Genomic DNA, 27344 nt, shown 5'->3' with positions numbered 1-27344 from the left:
AAAATGCCCTGGAATTTTTCCAGACTGTGCAGTGACAAGATCCCATCACCATAAGTTAAAACAAAAAAGAAAGATGAAGGAGTTATGCTCCAGTTAGCTGATACTGTTTGATGAAATGGTAAAGGAAAAACCTAAGCAGGTAAAGGATTAAGCAGAGGTGCTGAGTTGTGAAAGATTAATGGAGTTACAACAAAAAGATGAGACGATAAAGTATTTGTATCATAAAGCCTACTCAGAAAAGGAATCAAAGTGTATTTCAGAATGCTATTACCTTAAGGATAAAATGCAAAGACAGAAATGGAGACCTTGGCGGGTTAGTGCAGTTCATCAGATTGTGTCATCGGTAGAATAGACAGGAAGTATTGCAGGTAGCACATGAATTACCTGCAGATGATCATCTAGGAGTAAGGAAGACACAGTCTAAGATACAAAAGCATTTTTATTGGCCGAGATTACATAAAGATGTAGTTGACAGGTAACAGTCATATGTGCAGATGGTAGGAAAGCCACAAGCAGTGATATAATCAGCGCCTTTGATGCCAATTCCCACATTGAACAATCTTTCATACGGGTTATAATTAATTGTGTAGGTCCCCTCCCTAAAACCAAAAGTGAGAACAGTATTTATTAGCCAGAACTGATGTGTCTACCAGGTTTCTGGAAGCAATGTAATTACAGAATGCGAAGGCAAAAAAAGTTATGGAAGAGTTGCTTGCCCATTGTGGACTACCTGGCAAGATTCAGTCAGACCAAGGGTCCAATCTTACTGCCAAATTATGTAAGGTGGTTATGGACAGTTTAGACATCAAACACTATGTACCATGCTGAATCCCAGGGATTCTTGCAAACATGGCATCAGACCCTAAAGACCATGTTGAGGACTTATTGCCAAGATTACCCAAATGATTGGGATAAAGGTATCCCATTTATATTATGTGCTATTAGGAGATGCCCCACCATCTGAATGGATATTTGGACACAAAGTAATAGTGCCTTTAAAATTAAGGAAAAGTTGGTAAGTCAGAAATCGGCGATCTCACAATTAAATTATACATGAGGCGAGAGAAAGATTAAACAGAGTAGGTGAATTAGCTAGACAACATTTGAAAATGGCACAGCACCTAATGAAGCAAGCAGTAGATAAGAAATCTAAAATTCATACGTTTTCCCGAAGGGATAAGGTATTGGTACTGTTACCAGTGGTAGGAGATCCCTTCAAAGCAATGTCCCTATCAAATTGAGAAGTCAGCTGAATTAACTGATAAAGATGCCAGATAGAATTTTAAAAATCATCAGCTTTGTCATGTGAACATGCTGAAACAGTATTGACAGGGAAAATGGAAAGAGAAAAACAGGAATTAGTTACTGCCAGTCTGAGGAATCAAATCCAGAACATTTGGATTTTGATGTGCCTCAGAATAAGTTGACTAATGAGAAAGTCCTCCAGGAATGCATCAAAGTAGTGAGCTCTCTGTCCTAGGAACAGAGAACTGAATTGAAAGATTTGTTAAAGTGCCATGGAGGACCTATATAGAAATAGTATGGGGAGGACTAATATCATAGTACAAGGTTGACGTAGGGAATGCTGCTCCAATAAAACAACCCTTCCACAGGCTTAAATTGTCTCAAAGCTGCGCAGATTCAGAAGGACATGATGCTCCAAGACAACATCACAGAGACAAGTCAAAGTGAGTGGAGTTCACTGATCGTATTGGTTCCCAAGCCTGGTGGCACTCAATGATTCTGCGTAGATTATTGGAAGGTCAATGCTGTGACAAAATCTGACTCTCTCACAATTCTGTTTCATAGTTTAGTTAAAATTTGTTCATTGTCAGATAAATAAATAATTACTTGTTGATTTTCAAGTCCATGTTAGGGATTTATTTTATTTATCCACTAGAAGCTTCTGAAAAGCAGATTACACCACTTTTCATACTCCTTTTAATGACAGATTATAAGGAGAGGTGCTCCTATTTGGGTGTTCTGGTTTTAGTTCTCAGAATGGGGTCAATCTCCGCTTTATAAGAGAATGAATAAAGAAATCTATAGTTCAGTCACTATCTAGTAGAACAAACTACTGTGCAAAAGAAAACAAAACTTATAAATATCAGTCAAGTAGCAACTGTTGGGTGTGTTCAGTCTTCAGGACTTTTAACTACTTTTGATTCTGATATCACAACTTGCCCAAAGGAATCTTGGATTCACAAAGTATTTTAATGCATTGTTCTTCCCAATAGCTTGTTGTTACAGTTTTGACAGACTCAAGGCAGCTTGCAGAACTATCAAAAGTTTAGCAAATCAAGAAACAGTACTGATTAACCTATGACACACTGAAGCTGTAGAGGTACTTCATAATTTAAGCTACAACTGTAACAGTCTTCTCCACATCTGGGAAGAAATCAGACAAGCCTGACTATTCTGAGGGGAAACCCAAATGCAGAAAGTGGGAAATTAGCAGTATATTTTTGGAATGATGCATGAAATCCCCCGGTATAAAATGCTGAATGCAGACATGAAAGAAGTGACACAACAGCTCATTTTACCATTTTTCTGCTCCAATTGTGACTTAGATTTTCAACAAACCCATCAGCACGCTCCCAATATCCATTACTGCCCCTATCTCACTGAAGCACTCGACTGCTGTGGTTGACATACTGCCCTGCAGCTTTTGCCTAAAAGGCAACATCATTCCACAGGTGGCATTGAGACCATCTCTACAACAATCCTTTACAGAGAGAAAGCAATGCCGTATTTTTAGTTTCATAATATACTTTTAATCATTTTTAAAGCTTACAATTTTTTGTTAAATCTTTTTACACTGGAATGTTGTCATATTCCCTCTTGTACACTTTACAGGGTTACAAAATTTCTGCTGTGATCATCTTTCATCCAAATCAAAAAAAAGGAAAAAGAAAAAAAGTCACTTTACGTTGGTAACTAACTCAACAGAAGGGCTAAAACAATAATTACAGCCAAGGAGGCAATATGATAGGGAATAACAGGTGCTGTAGCTGAAATACATGACACTGTAGGTGCTACCAAACGTCATCCCCTCCCACCCACCCATCCATCCATCCATCCCCCCCTTTCAAAACAAAGACAAGTGTTTACTTGTTGGTTAATTAAAATATTAATATCAAACTCCTTTTTCAGATGAGAATAGTCGCCAGGTTTGAATAACAGATAATAAACCACATTGTTGTCAAGGCGCTCTGAACCTTTTTTCACATACACAAATACTGTGCAATTTTATTTTTGAAGTTTAGGTCTTCAAACTGGTGTGCAGTTCAGCAACATCTGATCTTGTGATTTCTGGATATCTGTTGTGCATTGATTTTTCTTTTTACAATATTTCATATTTGTCAACCAGTAACATGGTTTCCAAGGAGAACCTCACAGGGCTGCTGCTGTCGACATGACTGATTCCAGTCACCTAGGTACAAAGGAGACAAAATAAACATTTTTATTTCTCCTTAACTTTTGCGCAGAAAAGCAAAGGACAGCCTTGTGGTACTAGCTACCCACTAGTTACTTGACCTTTCAGGGTGGCTCTTGGTGTATGAACCCTAGCAGAGAAGAGGGTCATAGCTGATTCTGAACCCAATTACAAGTGTGGGAAGTAAGACTACTGGATAGTGACTTCAAATGGGAATATTAAATGACTGCAATCCTTCCAACTGTATTCTTTTTAGGGAATTTCATGCAATTTACATCTTTGGAGCTCCAGCATCACACAGTACTATCCTTACCCATTGCCAGCTATAGAATCATAGCCATACAGAACAGGAACAAACTCTTCAGTCCAACCAATCCATGCAGAACATAATCCCAAACTAAAACTAGTGCATGGAGTAGTACAGAGCAATAAACTTACAAGTAGTCCTCCAACAAGGGAACCCATTCCCTTTCCAAAACTGCAACATAATGTAAATTACAATCTTAAGTCTTAGAGCGGCATTTAAACCAACAGCTCACTCAAAAACATGAATGCTCCAGTGAGTCACTCTCCCACTTGACTAACCCAAGAATGCCTCAGAAGCAAGATACTCACCCTTACCCAATGAATGCTAGCAGCAGCGGGATCAGTTGAAGCTCCAATTTGACCAGAGCTGCCAGTAGGTTAGTCAGAATGCAACTTACATCATCCCCTGCACTGACTTTGAAAATCAGGGCACTTTGCATAAGCTTGTTACTTTAAATATTTGGTTTGGTTTTAATTTTAACGTTAGAAAGTCATAAATTAATTAATGCATTCATTTTAATGCTTTCAAATACTATGTTGACTACAAAAATGAACCTGATGAAAAAGTTTGCATGTTGGAGTTTGGGGTGGCTGCTTCAGATTTACCACAAACTTTTGACAAAGATCAACAACTTCTCACTAACCATAAGGCATCAGTCAGTCACAAGTCAAATAACTAACATTCCTTTGGAATAAATTCAATGCATTTAAAATCCTGGAATGCAATATCAACTTTATAAACCACTTATCACACAGTAAAGCACCTAAAGGCACTTTATTAAGAGTCAAACAGAATTTGACACTGAACTGCAAAGACATTCAAACAAATTACTTAAGGCTTACCCGAAAGTTTGTTTGTAAAAAGAGGGTTGTAAAGGAGGCAAAAGAAGAACAGAAGCAGAAAGGTTTAGGGAAGGAATTCCAGAGCTTGGCAGCGTTGGCAGCTGAAATTACAGCTGCCAACGTAGCAGCAATGACAGATCTGGAGGAGCGCAGGTTTCATGAGAGTTGTTAAAAACCGAGTGTTAGCAGACTGGAAGCAAATGGTAGTCAGCACATGTGTGGGATGACCGGTGAACGGGTCTTGGCATGAGTGAGGAGATGGGTAGAACGGTTTTGCATCATCTCAAGTTCATGAATGGTGGAAGAGGCCTACCAGGAGTTTGTTAAAATGGTCAAAGCTAGAGTCAATAATGCCACAACCAACAGGTTCTGCAGACAGGCTGAAGGAGGAGATAGTTGAGGAATGTTACAGGAGAAGAAACAGGCTCTCTTAGTAATGTTGCAATGGATGCTTAGAAGTTCTTTTGGAGTCATAATACAACAAATTAAATACACTTGAAGAAATGTTTTATTGATGGGAGTTTGTACCTGTATATTGCAGTAGTTCCTTTTGGACACAAAGGATACATTGACTGGGAAGAAATCACTGGGCTGCCCAGCTATACTGAACTCCAAGCTGCCAGTCTTATTTTTGGCATCAATGACAGGTAGGCACCACTCCAGAATATTTTTCCTGCTATCATGGCGATACTCGCCATCAAGTTCACCAATTAATGGGGCGCCAACACCAGACCTAGGTACAACAGAAGAGGACTGTCAGTACAGAAGAATTGGCAAACACTCATTCAATGTTACTGTTGCTTGAAGTGAGTCTCGACTTCCTGCCTGTAAGCTTTTTATCATCAAAATTCAGGTTGACAGCTCACACGTATCACTGAAATTCCATTCCATGTATGTGATCAACAGGACGCACATGCAGACACATGAAATAGGTCCTCAAGTCTGCTCAGCCATTCAATAGGATAGTGACTGATTTGCGTCCTCTGATTCCCACCTATCCAAATAACTTTAGGTACTTGTCTGGCAAGGGAATCAATTTACCTCCATCCCCCACACCAATCTCACTCCACCTTTGGAGGCAGAGCTATAAAGTAGCATAACTCTGAGGGGGAGAAAAACAATGACTTTGTTCTAAAGGGGCAAACTCTAATTTTAAACTTTTAGCTATAGAAAGGAACATCTTTTCACATCTATCTTGTCAAGACTATTCACGATCGTATACATTTCAATCAAGTAACTCGAGCCGGAATGAGCCCATTCTGTCCAACCTATTCTCATAGCAACCTGCACATTCCATGCATCAATCTCGTAAACCTCCTGTGAACAGCTTTCCTTTAAAAAAATTCAGAACTGCGATCAGTATTCAAGATATGGTCTCACCAACATCCTGTACAACTGACACATAACATCCTTACTTTTATCTTCATTTCCTCAGTTAGTAAGGGATAGTATCCCATTAGCCACTTTGATTACATGCTATACCTGCAAACTAACGTTGCAATTCATGCACGAGGACACCCGAAACCTTGTCCACCTTAGAACTCTGCTGTTTTTCTCTGTTCAAGTTTTTTGTTCTGCTTTTTTGTTTCTGTAAAAATTAACTTTGCGTTTTCCACTATTATAGTCATCGGTTAGAGTTCTGAACATTCATTCAACCGGTCTACATCCATCATCACACTTCTTATAGATGTCATACTGAGTTTCGAGAATGATTGCCAGACTACTCTTGGCATCATGGTAGCCCACAAACCCACCAACACACAAACAGCAGCTAATGAAGACAACAAGCAAAACTAATGTGATTTACAAATTACCGTGCAAGAACCTTGTAACAAACACTACATTGGACAAACAGGCAGAAAACTAGCCGCATGAATACATGAACATCAACTAGCTACAAAATGACATGACCCTCTCTCACTTGTATCTTTACCTACAGAAGGAGGATACCACTTCGACTGGGACGACACACCCATTAGGGGATAAGCCAAACAATGACACGCAGAAAATTCCTAGAAGCATGGCATTCCAACCGGAACTCTATCAACAAACACATCGACTTGGACCCCATTTACCACCTCCCAAGAAAAAGAACAGGAAATGAAATCACCATAGGAAATGATGTCACCACCCCAAGGAAACTTAAACACAAATAGAAAGTGGGTCACTAACACCAGTGCTTCAGCAGAGGCTCACTGATGTTAACTAATATGGTGACAAAATGTCTGAAAACAAACCTTCCAGCTCAGCGAGCAAACTTACATCTATGTCTTCTCCATAATACACTATTCTATCTGCTTGGTGTCAAAGTATGGCAGATATCAGAAATAAAAAGCCAAAATGCTGGAAATCAAGTATGCACAAGTCATTCACTTAAATTAGTTTCACCCCCCCCCCCCCCCCCCTCAAAACACCACACTCAGGTGTTGCCAGATTTGCTGAGTATCTCTACCATCTTGTTTCTCAATAGGGTGCCTTAATTGTTGGAAGACCAGAATTAAGATGATTGTAGTCCACCAGACTGGTTCAAATTTTAAAAGGACAATGCTGTAGTTTATCACATTAATTAGCTGCCACAGTTCCTGTAGTCAGGTAGTGAAGGTCATTGCCTGGGTTGAAAGTGGGAAGGTGCGCTCCTTCTTGTGGCATCAGTCTTAACAGCAGCAAGGTGGAATAAACCAGGGGGAATCTGAGATCAAGAAACATGCTTCAAGCCCACAAAAACTTACGGAACAGGAATGGAGATGATCACGTCGTTTAGTTCCAGAGTGCTCTCTTGTAGCTCATACTCAATATTTACATCACAACCAGTGGCACTCTCTGAAGGCCAGCAGTTAACTAAATCAGGAAGAGAAAAGACTGAAAGCACTTTGAAGGCAACAGGTTTAATCTTAACTTTGAATCGTGATTTGCCTAACAGACAAACAAGCAGTAGGCCATTCAGCCTTTCAGAAGATAGAACAGAAGGGGGACATACTTGGTCTATCTGGGTTCATGCCAGCTCCCAAAAGGGGAATGAAAAAAAGCTTTTTTCTCTTAAGTTATTCCTGAGTGGGCTACTGGAAATAATTCACATGTTGACAGTCAAAATAAACTTCAATATTTACCACTTCCTATTGCATTTATCACTGTGGTTAACTTTGAATAGTTTTGAGTAATAAGCGTGACTGAATTTTTACCAAGGTTTAAAAGGTCAAGGGTGAATGTCTCTAATTTTAGTTCTCAGAATGGCATTGTTGACCAAGTTCACTTATGGTACAACAGGTTTAATACAGCAAAACACCCCATGTGCTCAATGAGAGCAACAGAAAAAAAAAATTCACATTTAGACACACTTGCCACAGCCATTTAAGTCATAACTTCTGGAACAACTTTGTACAATTACGCTTGCAACGATGTAAGATACCCAAATTGCTCATTGCCTGCACAAGTTGAAGAACTTACTGGCAAGGGGAATAAAGGCGTCGTCGTTAGTTTGCAACCTCCACTTCAGGACTCCAACATCATTATTCAGTGGAAAGGATTTCTCTGGGTTCTTTAGGCCAATCAAAGATTCTGTCGTGAAAAGTTTCTTATCCACATTTGGGTGAGTCTGGAGACAAAGACAGAACAAACTAGGGTTTAGTCTGGAACTAGGTCACCTTCATTTCCGACTCAGAAGTTATGCAGCTCGAACTTTACCCACTGCAAATTTTTAAAAGCAGGAATAAAGTACATACGAAGACGACAGGAAGGACAGCTCATAGCTATGGTAACAGTAATCATGGTACCAGACTAGTAATCCAGGCTCAGACCAGTAATACAGAAACAAGAATTCAAATCCCACTGTAAAGATGTGAAAATTAATTTCAATTAACTAAATAAATGTAGAATAAAGCAAACAGCAATGGTAACCACGAAACCACTGGCTTGCCATTAAAAAACAACTAATGGTTCACCAATATTCTTTAGGAATGCTGTCTGCTGATCTAATCCGTGTGACTCCAGACCCACAATTTGGTCAACTCTTAATTAGTCTTTGAAATAGCACAGCGAGCCATCTCAGTTGGCTCAAGGGCAATTAGGGAAAGAAACTACTTTGGTCTGCAACTCTCACCTCCCATAAATTTAAAACAAAACTACTCAAAACTATGGAGAGTGATGTTAATTCAAGTAGACCAAAAAATTATTGGAACTAATCACTGCACTAAGCTGACTGATCCTATGTGCTGACATTTCAGAATAAAATGCACCTTTGGTTGATCATAATTTAAGATTGAGTAAAGTATCTCTGTTTATTTGCTACAATATCTTTTGTCGGCATGCATCTGTGTGTTAAATAAGTCTTCAGTATCCTACACTACTTGGCAAACTATTGCAGCGGTACACTATCCTCTAAAATATGCCATATCAATACTAACCACACTCATCACAAGCACATAATTTGCTAGAGTCAAGATTTGTGTTTAGCTTCTCTATCCCTATAAATTCCTCACATAGCTCCATACAGTTCCCTTCCTTATTTAAAGCAGAAACTGCACAGGAGGGAGTTGACCCTAAAGTATTAACCCTAAAGTAATCATAATCTTGGAAATATAAATACAAGTGGGATTTGAATAGCCGCTCAACTGCAGATGACTTTTAATTACTTTTTAAAACTTCAAAAACACAAACAGACAAAGTCAAAAATCACAACACCAGGTTATAGTCCAACAGGTTTAATTGGAAGCACACTAGCTTTCGGAGCGCCGCTCCTTTATCAGGTGGTTGAAGGATTAGCGCTCCGAAAGCTAGTGTGCTTCCAATTAAACCTGTTGGACTATAACTTGGTGTTGTGTGATTTTTAACTTTGTACACCCCAGTCCAACACCGGCATCTCTAAACCATGACAAACAAACAAAACAGACATGCATTACTGTTAAGTTAACATGAAATGTCAGAGGGTCTTACCTCATGACTCAACATGGTAATACAACCACACAAAATGGGGCACTCCAGAACAGGAACAAAATGAGTGGTCAAAACATACTGAATGGGACAGCCCCAGCATTCAGAATTAATCTTCAACAGTCAATGAGAGATCTCGGTTGCGAGCTGACTAGTCTGATAGAGAAAAACAGTGCTTTCTTAAAAGAAAACACAACCCTAACCAGTAAAAGTAACTTAAAAGCAAAATACTGTAGATGCTAGAAAGCTGACAAAGATCACAACCAAGGTTGGAAAATTTCACATTAGGCAGTATCTATAGAGAGAAACAGGGTTAATGTTTCAGGTCCATGACATCTCATCAAAACTGATTTAAACAAGGCTCATCCACATAAACATGGTGTTATATTTACCTGTAGCTGAACTCCTTTTTTGTCATCATTCTCTATTTGAAGGCGAATTCTTCCTTGTTTTTCATCGCTAACCCGGAGCATGATCATGCCATGTACCTCCATATTTTGCAAGCCGCCATCCCGACCACATGTCAGTGATATCTTCTCTTCAATTTTCAGGTGTACACTGTCAAAGTTACAAGAAAAGCATTCACATTATGACAGTAGGAATTTAGCTCATTACTTTAGAATCATAAGTAGCACTGACGCAGAGAACTAGACCATAACAAATAGGAGCAAGAGTAGGCCATTTGGATCATAAAGGCTGCTCTGCTATTCAACAACATCATGACTGATTGAATTAACACCACCTTCCTGACTTTTTCCTAGAAGCCTGGATTCCTTTACTGATTACGACGAGCCTGTAAAGGATTCCATAGATTCACCAATCTCAAACAAAAATTTCTCATCTCTACATTAAATGGGGTAACTCATTACTCAAATTATGCTCCCTGATTCTAGACTCTCTGACAAGGGTAAACAAGCCTTTCAGCAGCGATCTTTCAAGTTCCTATATCTTAGATGTTTCAGTAGGTTGTCTCCCATTCTTCTAAATTGAAATGAGCACCAACTCAAGTTTCCTTATAAGGAAATCCTTCCATATCCAGGATCAACCTAGCAAACCTTCTTTGTAATGTCTCCAACATCAGAATACCTTTCCTTACAAACAGAAACTAAAACAATTATTCTAACAGCAGACTAACTGGTTCCTTGTCCAGTTTTAGCAAGACTTCTCTATTTATATACTCCATTCACTTTGAATTAAAAGGCTAACATTCGATTTGTTTACATTATTAATTGAAATTGTACTTTGGCTTTTCGTATTTTATGTATAAAGACTCCCAAAGCCCTCTGTCCTGCAGCTTTTTTCATTATATTCAGTTCCTCTCTTCTTTTTGAAAAATCTCACATTTTCCTGCATTATATTCCATAGGCCAAGCGTTTGCCTACTCACTTATTCTGTCTATATCCCTCTGCAGACTATGTCAACCTCACCAACTGCCTTGCCTATTTTCATCACCCACAAACTTGGGAATATTACATTTACTTCCCTTATCCAAGTCATTATTATATATTGTAAATAACTGCAAGCCCAGGATTGATCCCTGTGGAACTCCACTGGCTACAGAACTTGCTCTGATAATGTCCATCACATCCTAAAATTCTTCAAAATCCATTCGTTACTTCTGAAATAACAAACTCATTTGAACACAGCAAGATTTCAGGGAGGAAATTAGTTGAATGACTAACATTTTTTTACAGATTCTGGTTAATAGGGCATCACGAATATTCTGATCATCTTTAAGCAACGCAATGGAAACTTTTACGTCTACTTGAGATGGCAGATTTTAATGTGTCACAACTGCGACCAGGAAAATTGCACTGAGAGTCAAGCCCCACCTTTTCCCACATATTAAGAGATCCTTTGCCTTACAATCCAATTCTGGGTTGAATTTTATTTGCCATCTTTCTGCCAAGCTGATAGACCATATTTTCCAGCTGTCTACAGTTATTGTCCCTGTCATCAACCACTCAGACTAACCATGAAGTTGTTGAATTGTAGTAAAAGAAAACCGGCTTTACAAATTATGCTTTGATGTGCTGTCCTTACCCATGCTGGCCTCTATGCAACCCGAAACTGCCCTCTGATATAACCTTACAAGTTAGAGGTTGACAAAGAAAACTCATCTTTGCAAATAAACTGGCCTTGGGCAGTAATTGCTATGTGCCCAATGATGCTCATATGCAGACAACAATAAAAGAATCCAGTACCTTTGAGATTATGCTTTCTCTTATGGAAGGATCTGGAACTGGTCACTGTTTAAAACTCAGGAGTTGCCAGTTTAAATAAAGATGAGACGATTCTTATCTTACAAGAGTTGAGTATCTTTGGAACTCTTGCTGAAAAGATGGTGAAAGTAGAATCCTTGAATATTTTTAAGGCAGAGGTGGACAGATCCTCTACATACAAGGGAGTGGAAGGTTACTTGCAGTAGACAGAAATGCAGATCTAAATAACAATCAGATCAAATCACAATAGTATGGAATAGCACAGTGGGCTCAAGGAGCAGAATGACCTACTCCTGGCTCCAAAATCCTGCCGATGTATGTGTAAACATAGTGTAAAATTTACTTCGTAAGTTGCAGAAGTTATGGGCTGACAAGTACTTGACAAAACCTCACCCGAGAGCCTTAAAAAAGTGAGATAGTAGACACGTAGATTTTAGCACTTCAAAATGCAAATGATTAGGGGAAATCCCATTGAATTGGAAGACAGCAATTATAATTTCTTTGTTCAAAAAGGGAAGAAAACAACAAGCCAGTTAGCTTAACATCCATCATAGCAATGTGCATTGTTTGCAAAATGTACCGCAGAAATCCTCCCATACTACTCAGAAACCTCCAAACCAAGAGCTGCTACCATCCAGAAGTACAAGGACAGCAGACACATGGGAACACCATCACCTGCAAGTTTCCTTCAAGACACTCGCTGTCCTGATTTGGAAATATATTGCCATTCCTTCCGTGTCACTTCCTCCCCAGTAGCATTGAGGGTGTTCCTACACCAAATGGACTGTGATGGTTCAAGGAAGAAGGACAACAAAGATGGAGCAATAAATGCTGGCCCAGCCTGTGACACCCACAAATGAATTAAAAAGCAGAAATAGTCATGACCGACTTTAGCTGATTTATGGTTTCAGTTAGACAACAGTCCATTCTATGATTACAAGAGTAAAATCCAGTGTATCTAATTCCAAACTTGAAACAGCACTTCCTACCTAAATTTACCAGTTTCCACATCAGCCAACCTGCAATCTTTCTAAAGGAAACTGCTAACTTGCAGTAGATTTTTGTTGGAGATCTACACCACCAGATGGAAGATTAACATGTCCTAAAATAATTTCATGTGAAATATGCTCAATCAGCAGGCATTACATTCTAGATGGAGTGTGAATCATCCCATGTGTCCTTTAAAGTAGTAAAAGATCCCAAGTAGTACTTTAGGAAAGTAATCCTTGACAGTGAACCACACAAGGAAAAAATAGATCAGGTGACAATATGAGAATTCAAAACAATTAGTGCACCTTAAAAAGGAAAAAAAAAAAAGAGGTAAAGAAGCAGAGACATTGATGGAGAGATTTCCCAAGCTTGGAATCCCAGTCAGGTGAACACATGGCTTTCTCAGGGTAGAGTGAAGAAACCAGAATTGAAGGGGCTGAGAGATCCAGGTTTGTAAGACTGGAGGAGATTATAATAGGGAAGGGCAAGGCCAAGGAGAAATTTAAAAACATGGAAGAGACAGGAGCCAAAACAGATCAATAAGCACAGGGTGATGCATGAACAGGATCTGTAGCTACTGAAGGTACAGACACTGAAGCTTTGGATTAGTTCAAGTCCCTTAAGATGCAAGGTAGGAGATTATCTGAAAACACAGTAATCTTATCAGATCGAGTGCATTAGTTGGAGAGACAGATAGAAGCGATGAGGAATTTGCAACAGCAACAGTATGTGATGGATGGCACTTATAGGAAAGGGGGAAAATCTCAGATAGTCACATAGATGGGTTAACTCCAGGAAGGGTAAGAGAGGTAGGCAGCTAGTGCAGGAGTCTTTTGTGGATATACCCATTTCAAGCAGGTATGCTGTTTTGGAAAACGTAGGGAGTGATGGATTCTCAGGGGAACGTAGCATGAACAGCCAAGTTTCTGGTATTGAGACTGGCTCTAATGCAACGAGGAGTACGTTGGCTTCCAAGAGATCAACTGTGTTAGGGGATTCTGTAGTCCGAGGTACAGACAGACGTTTCTGTGGCCAGCAGTGAAAAAGCAGAATGATGTGCTGTTTCCCTGGTGCCAGGATCAAGGATGTCTCAGAGAGGGTGCAGAATGTTCTCACGGGGGAGAGGGGCCAGCAGGAGGTCATTGTCCACATTGGAACCAACAACTTTGGAAGGGAAAAGGTTAAGATTCTGAAGGGAGATTACAGTGAGTTAGGCAGAAATTTAAAAAGGAGGTCCTCAAGGGTAGTATTATCTGGATTACTCCCAGTGCTACGAGCTAGTGAGGGCATGAATAGGAGGATAGAGCAGATGAATACATGGCTGAGGAGTGGGTTTATGGGAGAAGGATTCACATTTTTGGATCATTGGAATCTCTTTTGGGGTAGAAGTGACCTGTACAAGGAGGATGGATTGCACCTAAATTGGAAGGGGACTAATATACTGGCAGGGAGATTTGCTAGAACTGCTTGGGAGGATTTAAACTGTTGAGGTGGGGGTGGGTGGGACCCAGGGAGATAGTGATGAAAGAGATTGCTCTGAGACAGGTACAGCTGAGAACAGAAGTGAGTCAAACAGTCAGGGCAGACAGGGACAAGGTAGAACTAATAAATTAAACTGCATTTATTTCAATGCAAGGGGCCTAACAGGGAAGGCAGATGAACTCAGGTCATGGTTAGGAACATGGGACTGGGATATCATAGCAATTACGGAAACATGGCTCAGGGATGGGCAGGACTGGCAGCTTAATGTTCCAGGATACAAATGCTACAGGAAGGATAGAAAGGGAGGCAAGAGAGGAGGAGGAGTGGCATTTTTGATAAGGAATAGTAGTACAGTTGAGCTGAGGGAGGATATTCCCAGAAATACATCGAGGGAAGTTATTTGGGTGGAGCCGAGAAATAAGAAAGGCTTGATCACCTTATTGGGATTGTATTATAGATCCCCCCCCCCCCCCCCCCCCAATAGTCAGAAGGAAGTTGAGAAACATATTTGTAGGAAATCTCAGCTATATATAAGAATAAGAGGGTAGTTATGGTAGGGAATTTTAACTTTCCAAACATCAACTGGGACTGCCATAGTGTTAAGGTTCAGATGGAGAGGAATTTCTTAAGTGTGTACAAGACAATTTTCTGATTCAGTATGTGGATGTATCTAATAGAGCAGGTGCAAAACTTGACCTACTCTTGGGAAATAAGGCAGGGCTGAGGTGACTGAGGTGTCAGTGGGGGAGCACTTTGGGGCCAGCGACCATAATTCTACTTGTTTTAATATAGTGATGGAAAAGGATAGACCAGATCTAAAAGGTGAAGCTCTAAATTGGAGAAAGGCCAATTTTGACGGTATTAGGCAAGAACTTTCGAAAGCTGATTAGAGGCAGATGTTCGCAGGTAAAGGGACGGCTGGAAAATGGGAAGCCTTCAGAAATGAGATAACAAGAATCCAGAGAAAGTATACTCCTGTCAGTGTGAAAGGGAAGGCTGGTAGGTGTAGGGAATGCTGAATGACTAAAGAAATTGAGGGTTTGATTAAGAAAAAGAAGGAAGCATATGTCAGATAGAGACAGGATAGATCGAGTGAATCCTTAGAAGATTATAAAGGAAGTAGGAGTATACTTAAGAGGGAAATCAGGAGGGCAAAACGGAGACATGAGATGGCTTTGGCAAATAGAATTAAGGTGAATCCAAAGGGTTTTTACAAATATATTAAGGACAAAAGGGTAACTAGGGACAGAATACGGCCCTTCAAAGATCAGTAAGACAGCTTTTGTGAGGAGCCACAGAAAATGTGGGAGATACTAAATGAATATTTTGCATCAGTATTTAGAAATAGATGGTGACATCTTGCAAAATGTCCAGATTACAGAGGAGGAAGTGCTGAATGTCTTGAAACGGTTAAAGGTGGATAAATCCCCAGGACCTGATCAGGTGTACCCAAGAATCTGAGGGAAGTTAGAGAAGTGATTGCTGGGCCTCTTGCTGAGATACTTGTATCATCGATAGTCACAGGTGTGGTGCCGGAAAACTGGTGGTTGGCAAACGTGGTGCCACTGTTTAAGGGCGGTAAAGACAAGCCAGGGAACAACAGACCGATGAGCCTGAGCTCAGTGGTGGGCAAGTTGTTGGAGGGAATCCTGAGGGACAGGATGTACATGTATTTGGAAAAGCAAGGACTGATTAGGGATAGTCAACATGGCTTTGTGCGTGGGAAATCATGTCTCACAAACTTGATTGAGTTTTTTGAAGTAACAAAGAAGATTGATGAGGGCAGAGCAGTAGATGTGATCTATATGGACTTCAGTAAGGCGTTCAACAAGGTTCCCCATGGGAGACTGATTAGCAAGGTTAGATCTCATGGAATACAGGGAGAACTAGCCATTTGGATACAGAACTGGCTCAAAGGTAGAAGACAGAGGGTGGTGGTGGAGCGTTGTTTTTCAGACTGGAGGCCTGTGACCAGTGGAGTGCCACAAGGATCGGTGCTGGGTCCTCTACTTTTTGTCATTCACAGAAATGATTTGGTTGCAAGCATAAGAGGTACAGTTAGTAAGTTTGCAGATGACACCAAAATTGGAGGTGTCGTGGGCAGCGAAGAGGGTTACCTCAGATTACAACAGGATCTGGACCAGATGGGCCAACGGGCTGAGAAGTGGCCGATGGAGTTTAATTCAGATAAATGCAACGTGCTGCATTTTGGGAAAGCAAATCTTAGCAGGACTTATACACTTAATGGTAAGGTCTTCGGGAGTGTTGCTGAACAAAGAGACCTTGGAGTGCAGGTTCATAGCTCCTTGAAAGTGGAGTCGCAGGTAGATAGGATAATGAAAAAGGAGTTTCGTATACTTTCCTTTATTGGACAGAGTATTGAGTACAGGAGTTGGGAGGTCATATTGCGGTTGTACAGGACATTGGTTAGGCCACTGTTGGAATATTGCGTGCAATTCTGGTCTCCTTCCTATCGGAAGAATGTTGTGAAACTTGAAAGGGTTCAGAAACAATTTACAAAGATGTTGCCAGGATTGGAGGATTTGAGCTATCAGGAGAGGTTGAACAGGCTGGGGCTGTTTTCCCTGGAGCGACAAAGGCTAAAAGGTGACCTTATAGAGGTTTACAAAATTATGAGGGGCATGGATAGGATAAATAGACAAAGTCTTTTCCCTGGGGTAGGGAAGTCCAGAACTAGCGGGCATAGGTTTAGGGTGAGGGGGAAAAATATGAGAGACACCCAAGGGGCAACCTTTTCACACAGAGGGTGGTGCACGTATGGAATGAGCTGCCAGAGGATGTGGAGGAGGCTGGTACAATTGCAACATTTAAGAGGCATTTGGATGGGTATATGAATAGGAAGGGTTTGGAGGGATGTGGGTCGGGTGCTGGCAGGTGGGACTAGATTGGGTTGGGATATCTGGTCGGCATGGACAGGTTGGACCGAAGGGTCTGGTTCCATGCTGTACATCTCTATAACACTATGACTCTATGACTACTATTATTCTTATAATATTAGAACAAGGTTTTCACTTACCTTTCTATATTAACAGGTGGTGACAGCACTTTAGCTGCTTCTGGTGTACGTTTTGTTGAGGAACTAATCTGTTCTCCTTCCAACTTCAGCTTGTCTACGAAATTATCCACGTCCTTTCCCTTTGCCCCAAGTTTTAAGGCCTTGCTTGGACCAGAAGGTCTGAAGGAGCAAAGAGAGAAGCCTACACTTTAAATATCGAGAGATAACCAAGCTTAAAGAAATAATTAATTAACCAGGTACTCACAAAACATGCCAAAACGTTCACACTTGCCAATGTCAACGGACCAGTTCTTGCACATACAACAAAAGACATCAACTTTTAACATTCATGACAATGCAGTACTTCCCCAAAAACACTTGGTTCAGTACACCAACTATACATCTGCACCAACGAAAATCTATAAACATTTTGGTGTACTATGCAGACAGCAATACCACAATCAAGCCAGGATAAGCAGAAGCAGTCAGAATAATGGGTAAAAAAGGCCTTCAACTCAACAGGCTACCACGTACTGGGTGCTGCAGGAAGGGCCCCGCCCCATGCATTATTGAAGCAATTGAAGCAAACCATACCTGATTATATATAAACCAGCTTCACACGCAAGACCTGCTGCATCAGCCCTTAATCCACAAGAGAACACAATTAAGTGATAACGAGTTTAAAATGACACAGGTTTGGTCTATAACATATTACAGCTAACAATGCAGAAACTCAAACAGCCAAAGGAACTAACTGACTCTTCAATTCTTCATGCTATCCAGAAACAATAATCGAACAGAGACACTATGAACAGGCAAGGAACGCTAAAGGCAATAAACACCATTTTCTCCTTAATCAAGAAATTCCAGACATGTGCAATATCCAACCATTTTCAAAGGTATCTTTGCTCATGATTCTTTTTTTTTGTAATGAGCCAGTATGCCCATAGGTATAGATCAGAATTTTAAACCATACTAGTCTGTCCGAAACCCATACTGCCAATGGCCCAATTTTTAAAATATACAGCTTTTATGACACGAATACGTCAAGCAGAATTTTTACAGATGATACAATCCTTTAGAAAAAAAACGTTCTTAGTAAAGTTAGGCATCCTGAGTTTTAATAACTCTCTTCTGAAACCTTCAGTGTAAAAGAAGAGATCTTTGCCAAATTAGCTTCTGTACAACCCATTTTACATTGCAAACTTGCTGCATAGGAAGACTGAAAGCCAATAAAACAGCTGACATCAGTACTGCTGAATAACAGACTCCAAACCCGGAATTATCCTAACCAACGTAACAGTTCAAAACACAAAGAAAACAATTTCACTCAATACAAATTCTTTTAAATTGTCTGGAAAGCTAGAGGAAGAAGAAGGGAGAGCAGGTGACCTGTGCAAGTGACTGAAGAGGGATGAAGACAGATTTAATAATCCTCCATATTTGTTAGCACCATCATGACAAAACCAAAAGCTCAGTCACTGAGCATGTTCAAGAAACTATTATGATATTTAAGTACAATTGACATGAATGAGGGGAAAATGAAAGTAATGCGCAGCATAGTTTTGAAGTGTTGCAACACTGCCTGGAACCCCATGGACTGACTTGCAGAGGCCTGCTCCTTCCTATATGCTGCCTGTCAAAGTGAAGATTCACTGTGTCTATTTGACAAGTCATTCCATCAGCCCATATCAAAGTAGTTAAAATCCCATTCTTTCTTGATTGCTTGTTTCTGCTAGATGATTTAGAAGCCAAAGTTTGGATTCACCTAACCAATATGTTCCTATTCTTTACTCTCAAATCCTGGGTAGCTTGCTATTTTTTTCAACTTAATTTTTTAAAATGCAATTGGTAATCATTACTCCCTTGTCAATGGGAAAAAGAACTGCACTTCATAAATAAACCAAAACAGTATCGTGTGTGAAATGAACAGTCCTCAACCTGATGAAGTGCCCCAACAAATCAATTTTTTTTTTTAAGAATGCAAAGGTCAGTCACATCCATGCAACTTTCTATCTTACCATACAGTGAGCAGCTCAGAAGACAAATGGATGAAAACTCACGAATTCTAGAAATTTTAACTTACCTCATCACTGCTGGCGTCATCTTGGGCTTTTCTGGTTCAATGATGGCATCAGTTATCATGGATGCTGCTGAGCTACTAGAGATTCCTCCACTGCCAAACCCACCAAAGCCAGGAGCTTTCTTGCCTTGCCTTTCTGCATCTCTACGAGCTTGCTGCAATTCCTTAGCCTTCCGACGCATTTCTGCTTTTGCTTCACGTTCTTGTGTCTGAATGGGAACATTAAAATAATAATCATAGCTCAAAGGAAAAAGCTTTGTCACAAGTCTGCAACACTATAGGAACAGGTCATTAAAACAGCTTTCCATTTTCTCTAAGCTTTGTGGGCAGTGTGCAGTAAGTAAAGCATTTTTCAGTTTAGTCACCCAGTCCTAATCAAGAAATCCCCAGCTGAGGGATGGTATGGTAATATTGGACTTCCAAAGACATCAATTTCACCCCTAATTCCACAGTGCTGCGGATTCTCATATTAATCATGCTGTGTTTAACCAGCATTAACAACAAGGAACATGATATCCCAAGTATCTCAGATTCTTGGCTTGGGCAAATATCAGGTAGGAGAAAGTGAGGACTGCAGATGCTGGAGATCAGAGCTGAAAAATGTGTTGCTGGAAAAGCGCAGCAGGTCAGGCAGCATTAAAGGAACAGGAGAATCGACGTTTCGGGCATAAGCCCTTCTTCAGGAATGAAGAAGGTTCCTGAAGGGCTTATGCCCGAAACGTCGATTCTCCTGCTCCTTTGATGCTGCCTGACCTGCTGCGTTTTTCCAGCAACACACTTTTCAGTGTTGGGCAAATATCAACAAATCAAAGCACTGTAATTCTCTGCCCATGACCACCAACTCCAGACAACTCTCAGCATTAAAGGTGGCCCACCTGACATTGCACACACCCAGAAATCAAATAAATACCCATGAATAAATGAACTTAGACTGCCACAAACAACTTATCAGGTGGATTTCATGTGGGAAAAAATGAAAGATCTGTGGTTAACTATTAATAACTTCAGTGTATCTGGTTCTCCAAGATTCAAGATTATCCAGCGCAATAATACCTTCAAGATTCAATATCCATATTTGTATTTAAAAATCAAAAGTTTGTTTCATACAGTTTGAAACATTTGGCTGAGCTATGAAAATGTACTTTACAGTGAAAAATGACAATATTCATTATATTGGACCTTTTCACAAAACTTAGATACTCCGAAGTAATTCAATCCAACTTTATACTTTTACTGCAACGAATTGACAAGTTCCACCTTTTCCTGCACAGGACAAGGTTGGAGACATTATCTGGGGAAGTGGGGTTTAGGGTACACTCCTGTCAAGAACTCCATGGCAAGTGTGGGGGGAGAGAGGGAGGAGGGAGAGGGTGGGGGATTGTGCGAGAGAGACCGGGTCATCAGTCATTTGGAGATGATGCCTGGGCTCCCATCGATATCCAGGACTGTTCTCAGTAGCACCTCCGTAAGCGGGGTTCATTTTTAATTGTTGTAAACAATAGACACGAACAGTGTTGAAACACCTCTTTGATGTAATGCTTATATCGGGACCTTGAGATCATCTTTGGATAATCAAGGTTCCCCTGTATATGCTCAAAACTCTGGACTGGGAACTGTAACTCAGCACCAAAACACTAAGTAAATCATTACCAATTAAACTACTTCAGATATTGATCGAATTTTTCATGGCTTTTCCTTGTATTTTGTAGGAAAAGAGGCTATTTTCCTCTTGTTTTTTTAGACAAAAATTCTGTTGTGTTGAGAATATGGAATTCTCTAGCACAGGGTATAATTGGAGTAAAGGCAGCACTTATGCACTTAAGAAACTGGATAAATAACTGATGGAGGAAGGAATATACTGATTGGGTGAGATGAAGTATGGTGGAAGACAAGAGTACAGCATTAACAGAGATTAAGCCAGTAGGACCGAATCGCCTGTTCTATTCTGTATACAGTTTGGAAATATTACTACAAGAGCATTCCAGTTGGATACCATACACGTTTTTAGATGGCTGAGCCTCATGGTTTGACAGTATACTTCCACATTGTATTCACTTTTATCTCAAATTACCTCTCGAACAGCCCTGAAAACTTTCTCTTCATGGGAGTCCATTTCTGTGAAGGTTCGGATCTGAGCTAGGTTCACATTCTCACGGTATCCCAGAGCCACAATCTCATCAAAGGCAAAAATCAGATCAAAACAATGCTCTGATATCTCACTTTCTTCCAGGACTCTGCAATATTCTGGTATCTATGAAAAAACCAAAAGTAGTACTTAAAAAAAAAATTATATCTACAGAACAAAGGCATACAGAACAAAGGAAAAAAAATTACATTTTAACAGGTTCTTGCAACACAGACTGAAATTGGCAGTACGATATTGTGCGTATCACAGAGACATAGCTGCAAGGAGATCAAAGCTGGGAACAAAATACCCAAGGACACATGTCTATTTGAGAGGACAGGCAGATGAGCAGAGGAGCAAGGTTGCTTTGTTTGTAAGAAATTATGTTAAAATCAATAGCAAGATGGGAAATCAAGTCAGAAGGTGACGAATGTGTGTGGGTGGAGTTGAGGAACCGCAAAGGAGAGAAGACCCTAATGGGAGTTGTGTACAGGTCTCCGAGAAGTAATCAGGATGTGGAGAAGAAAATAAATCAGGAAATGGAAAAGGCACGCAAGAAAAGCACTTTTATAATAATCAAAGAGAACTAATATGCAGGTGGGCTCAGAAAAATCTAGTTGACAGTGGACCTCAAGAAAAGGAATTCATGAAATGCTTAGTTTTTTTTTAGATTACATTACATTACAGAGTGGAAACAGGCCCTTCGGCCCAATAAGTCCACACCGACCCGCCGAAGCGCAACCCACCCATACCCCTACATTTACCCCTTACCTAACACTACGGGCAATTTAACATGGCCAATTCACCTGACCTGCACATCTTTTGGATTGTGGGAGGAAACCTGAGCACCCGTAGGAAACCCACGCAGACACGGGGAGAACATGCAAACTCCACACAGTCAGTCGCTTGAGGCGGGAATTGAACCCGGGTCTCCGGCGCTGTGAGGCAGCAGTGCTAACCACTGTGCCACCGTGCCGCCCACTTACAGATTTCTTTTTGGAGCACCTTGTGGCAGAGCCCACGAGGGAACAGGCAATTCTGGATTTGATGGTGTGTAATCAGACAGACTGGATTATGGAACTGAAGGTGAAGAAACCAGGAGGGAGCAGTGACTATAACATGATAAAATTCACCCTGCAGTTTGAGGAGGAGAAGCTAGAATCAGATGCAACAGTGTGACAGTTGAGTAAAGGTAACTACAATGACATGAGGGAGAAGCTAGCCAGAGTTGATTGGAAGGGGAGCCTAACACAGACGACAGCAGAGCAGGAATCAGGGACCAGAGCTAAGTGTAGTGGCAATCACTAAAGAAGGTGCTGGGGAAGCTGAAAGGTCTGAAGGTGGATAAACACCCCAGATGGACTACACCCCAGAGTTTCTGAAAGAGATATCTGAGGTGATTATAAAGGCTTTGGTGGTAATTTTTCAGGATTTAATGGAGTTAGGGAGGATCCCAGAGGACCTATTTAAGGAGAGAAGGAGGCAAAAGACAGGAAACTGTAGGCCAGAAAGTCTGACCGAGGTTTAAATGACACAAAGATAGGTGGAGGGGCAGGTCGTATTGAGAAGGCAGGGAGGCTGTAGAAGTATTTGGATAGGCTAGAAGAATGGGCATAGAATAGACAAATGAAATAAATTGTGAGAAGTGTGAGGTTATGCACCTGGGTAGGGAAAAAAAAAGAGGCATGGACTATTTTCTAATTGGGGAAAGGCTTCAGAAATCTGAAGCACAAAAGTACTTGGGAGTTCTTTTCAGCACAACACTGCATCCCAAAATTCCTGTGCTGTACTGTTCTATATGCTCTTAAATCAGGATTCTCTTAAGGTGGACACATAGGTAGTTGGCAGTTAAGGAAGCAAATGCAAATGTTAGCATTCATTTTCACATGGGTAGAATACAACTACAGAGATGTATTGATGAGGCCGTATAAGGCTCTAGTCAGACAGCATTTAGGATGGGTGTCAATTTGCTCGCTGAGCTGGAAGGTTCATGTTTAGACATTTCGTCACCATACTAGGTAACATCTTCAGTCAGCCTCCAGATGGAGTACTGCCGGTGTTTCCTGCTTTCTATTTATATTTAAACCTTCAAGACCATCAATAATACCCTTATTGGCATAAAATTCATGAAAGAAGAGGAAACCAACAATAAACTGCCATTCCTAGATGTTGCAGTAGAGCGAACAGCCAATGGGGAACTTCAAACCAGCGTCTACAGGAAAACAACACATATGGACCAAATATTGAACTACAGAAGCAACCATTCCAACATCCACAAATGAAGCTGCATCAGAACCTTAGTTCAACAAGCCACCACATACTGCAGCACAGAGGAACTACGCAGAGCAGTATATTCAAAACGAATGGGTATCCAATGAACACAGTCCGCCGATTTCTCAGCAGCAAACCCAAACAAGGAGACAAAACTCGTCCAAAAGCCCTAGCCACTCTCCCCTACATCAAAGACATTTCTGAATAGACTACCAGACTACTTAGACCCCTTGGCATCCTGGTAGCCCACAAACCCAACACATTAAAACAGCAGCTAATGAACTTGAAAGACCCTACACAGAAAACAAACCAAACGAATGTCATTTACAAAATACTGTGCAAGAACTGTAATAAACACTATATTGGACAAACAGGCAGAAAACTAGCCACCAGGATATATGAACATCAACTAGCCACAAAACGATATGACCCTCTCTCACTAGTATCCTCACATATAGATAAGGAAGTAGACCACTTTGACTGGGACAACACAACCATCCTAGGTTCTTAGCCTGCTGGACAAACTTTCCCCATTCCTGAAGAAGGGCTTATGCCCGAAACGTCGATTCTCCTGTTCCCTGGATGCTGCCTGACCTGCTGCGCTTTTCCAGCAACACATTTCTAGCTCTGATCTCCAGCATCTGCAGACCTCACTTTCTCATCCTAGGACAAGCCAAACAGAGACATGCACGAGAATTCCTAAAGCATGGCATTCCAACCGGAATTCTATCAACACACAAAATTAACTTGGATTCCATTTACCACCCCGAGAGAAAGAACAGGAAATGGCAGCACATAGGAAATGATGTCACCACAGGAAATGACATCACCAACCCAAGGAAACTCAAACATATAAACAGAAATCAGGAAACACCAGCAGTGCTTCATCTGGAGGCTCACTGAAGATGTTACTTAGTATGGTGACAAAACATCTGAAAATGAACCATCCAGCTCAGCGAGTAAACCAGAACCTCAACCTGAGCTACAAATCTTCTCAAAACTTGCTAGCATTTAGAATAGTGAGCAATTTTGGGCCTTGTATCTAAGGACAGATGTGCTGGTCACAGAGGGGGTCTAAAGGAGATTTACAAGAACAGTATCAGGTATGAAGGACTTGTCATATTAGAAATGGGTGAAGACTTTGGATCTATACTCGATGAAGTTTAGAAGGATGAATGGCAGGATCTGATTGAAACTTCCAGAATATTGAGAGACCTGGATACAGTGGATGTGGAGATGATGTTTCCAATAGTAGGAGAGATTAGGATCTGGCACCATAGCCTTAGATGGGAGGTACGACCTTTTAGACTCAAAGTGAGGAGAAATCGCTTCGCAAGAGGGTGGTAAATCTGTGGAACGCGTTGTCACAGGGGGCTGTGGAAGCCAAGTCATTGAGGAAACCTTAGAAAGAACTAGATAGATTCTTGTTTGGTAAGGGGATCAAGGGTTATGGAGAGAAGGCAGTAGTTGAGAAATCTATTCGGCATGATGAAGTGACAGAGCAGACTTGCATGGCCCTTTGGCCTAATTCTGCTCCCACATCTTCTGCTCTTAACAGCCTTATTCACATATTTAAAAGAATGAATGAAGCCTGTAATTTATTAAATGTTATGGCACAAAATAGAAATCCAATAGTAACTAATACATGTCAGAACATTGATGGTTCAAGTTTGATGACATTTCTCCAACACCAACTTGCTCAGTATTTCACTCCGTGTGCCATTTTTCTGCTCCCCCACCAAAATAAAATAGAACTAAAACAATCTATTCAGACATAGATAAAAATGTTTTATTCCCCAATGCTTTCTCCAAACCTGCTGCAGATAAAGTGTGGCCCAATGAGTTACTACTTGGAATGGAAATCACATCCTATGAATGTCTTACGTCTATAGCATAATTAGCCTGACTTTGCAATGGTATTTAAAAAAACACATGAATGCTGATTTCTGGGTGATTTGAATTTCTTCATTTAATTGCACTAATTATCAATGGCATTCCTTGATCAGGTTATCTCAGCTTCAGTATTTTCAGCAGCTTGGCTCTATTGCTCTTACCACTCGAGAGAAGAGACGGAGTGTTTCCAGATCTTCCAAGATATTGCTATTTTTAGTTGTGATCAATACCATGTAGAGTTTCTCCAGTGGTTGGTACACATACCGCACACTCTCTGTCTCCACAAATGTGTGCTGCTTCCCAGTGTTCATTAGTTTAGGGAATGCTGCCAGTAAGCCTTCAATTCGGGTCCTTGTCATTTCCACAAACTGCCGTGAGATAATTGCCTTCCCAGCTTTGGTGCAAACAGCCGTAGCCAACAGCACCTGGAGTGGAGGGAGGGAGGAGAAAAAGCAGTTAACATGGTTGCAGTTAAATTCCAACCCTTGGATGAGGCAAATTCAGTTGTATCAGAAGTCTATTATAAATAATTTATCCATCTTAGCTATACACGTGCACCCAGGGAAAGGTGGATCACACAATGTAACTTGGTTAGCAAAAACAATTTTTAAAAAAAATCCTATGCTTTTGTCACTGGATGCAGTAAATACCTTCAAGTACAAAGGTTTTAATCAGGGCCAATGCTCAAAAGATATGGCAGCATTACACAATTATTACAAATTAGTCCACAAAGTCAGAAGTCACACAAAGTGAACTATGGACTGTGAAGCCATGATTCACAGTACGATTTCAATCATGTTCACAAAGCACATAAAAATATTTTTTTCTTTGACCTTGTTTCTACTTAAGTCAGATACTTCTACATCTGTAGTTTCTATCTAAAACAAGCTAATCCCCAGCTGTGAATCTATAACAATGGTCACTATCGCAGACAAGCCAGCTCCAGTCATCAATATCCACATATACACAAATGTCAAGAAGCAGTCAGTTCAAATATTAAAGGGCAAAGGGCTTTGCTGTGATAAAGAGTTATTGTTGCTTTGTGTAAACCTTTTCGAGCTGTTGCAAAGCGTATCATCAGTAAGCACAGTGTTGTAATATAAGATTACAGAAACTGCACCTATACAGCTTGGTTAAGTAGACTCAGCAGCTGCAACAGCACCCAATAAAAAAAATTTGACAAAGGGTCAATTAGACTCAAAATGTCAGCTCTTTTCTCTCCCTACAGATGCTCCCAGACCGCTGAGATTTTTCAGCATTTTCTCTTTTTGTAAAAAGAATCTGCTCCCTTGATGGTCGTGTAGGTAAGCAGAAAGGACCACATTCGTTACACAAAGAAACAGGTTTCTTTTTCAAATAAAAACATTTGCACCATTCAATTCAACTTGTAAACAAGGTGTTAAGTCAAACACACAGGTCCCATAGAATCATCGAATTTTACGTTACAGAAAGAGGCCCTACAACCCATTGTGTCTGTACCGGTTCTCAGAACAGCTACCCAGCTAGGGCTGGTGAATGGGGCCATCTCAGTAACCATCTAAATTCATCATTTTAAATATAAAGCCACTCTCTTTTCAGACCACCTATGGAATCTACCTGCATCACTTTATCAGGTGTTGCTTTCTAAATCCTAGCAAACCTTTCCAGGAAAATGATAAAACCAAGTTTCATTCAATTCTTGAACTCAAAATTGCAAAAAAAAAGCCCACAGAGATACTGACAAAATGTCCTGACAGAAATCATAATGGCTT

General features: G+C 40.5%; 1 protein-coding gene across 2 annotated transcripts in view; it reads right to left on the bottom strand.

Moving 5' to 3' along the window:
* Positions 1 to 2751: 2751 nt before the first annotated feature.
* The window catches only part of LOC122540581 (coatomer subunit delta), a 42885-nt gene continuing 18292 nt past the window's right edge, over positions 2752 to 27344 (bottom strand). Inside the window, exons 2-11 of one of the 2 annotated variants that reach the window (XM_087976323.1) lie at positions 25755 to 26018; positions 21376 to 21555; positions 19308 to 19513; positions 17816 to 17863; positions 17243 to 17401; positions 9904 to 10069; positions 8030 to 8177; positions 7315 to 7423; positions 5114 to 5318; positions 2752 to 3433 (exon numbers count right to left, since the gene is read on the bottom strand). In XM_087976323.1, the coding sequence (XP_087832449.1) occupies positions 3344 to 3433; positions 5114 to 5318; positions 7315 to 7423; positions 8030 to 8177; positions 9904 to 10069; positions 17243 to 17401; positions 17816 to 17863; positions 19308 to 19513; positions 21376 to 21555; positions 25755 to 26018 (1575 nt within the window). In that variant the 3' untranslated portion in view covers positions 2752 to 3343. The remainder of the gene's footprint in view (positions 3434 to 5113; positions 5319 to 7314; positions 7424 to 8029; positions 8178 to 9903; positions 10070 to 17242; positions 17402 to 17815; positions 17864 to 19307; positions 19514 to 21375; positions 21556 to 25754; positions 26019 to 27344) is intronic. The other variant, XM_043676460.2, reaches the window with a different exon arrangement.

Source organism: Chiloscyllium plagiosum, unplaced genomic scaffold, assembly GCF_037043375.1.
Source record: "Chiloscyllium plagiosum isolate Xiang-an unplaced genomic scaffold, Cpla_swu_hap1 HiC_scaffold_29, whole genome shotgun sequence".
NCBI classification, from domain to species: domain Eukaryota; kingdom Metazoa; phylum Chordata; class Chondrichthyes; order Orectolobiformes; family Hemiscylliidae; genus Chiloscyllium; species Chiloscyllium plagiosum.
This window is presented reverse-complemented; position numbering and strand designations above follow the sequence as displayed.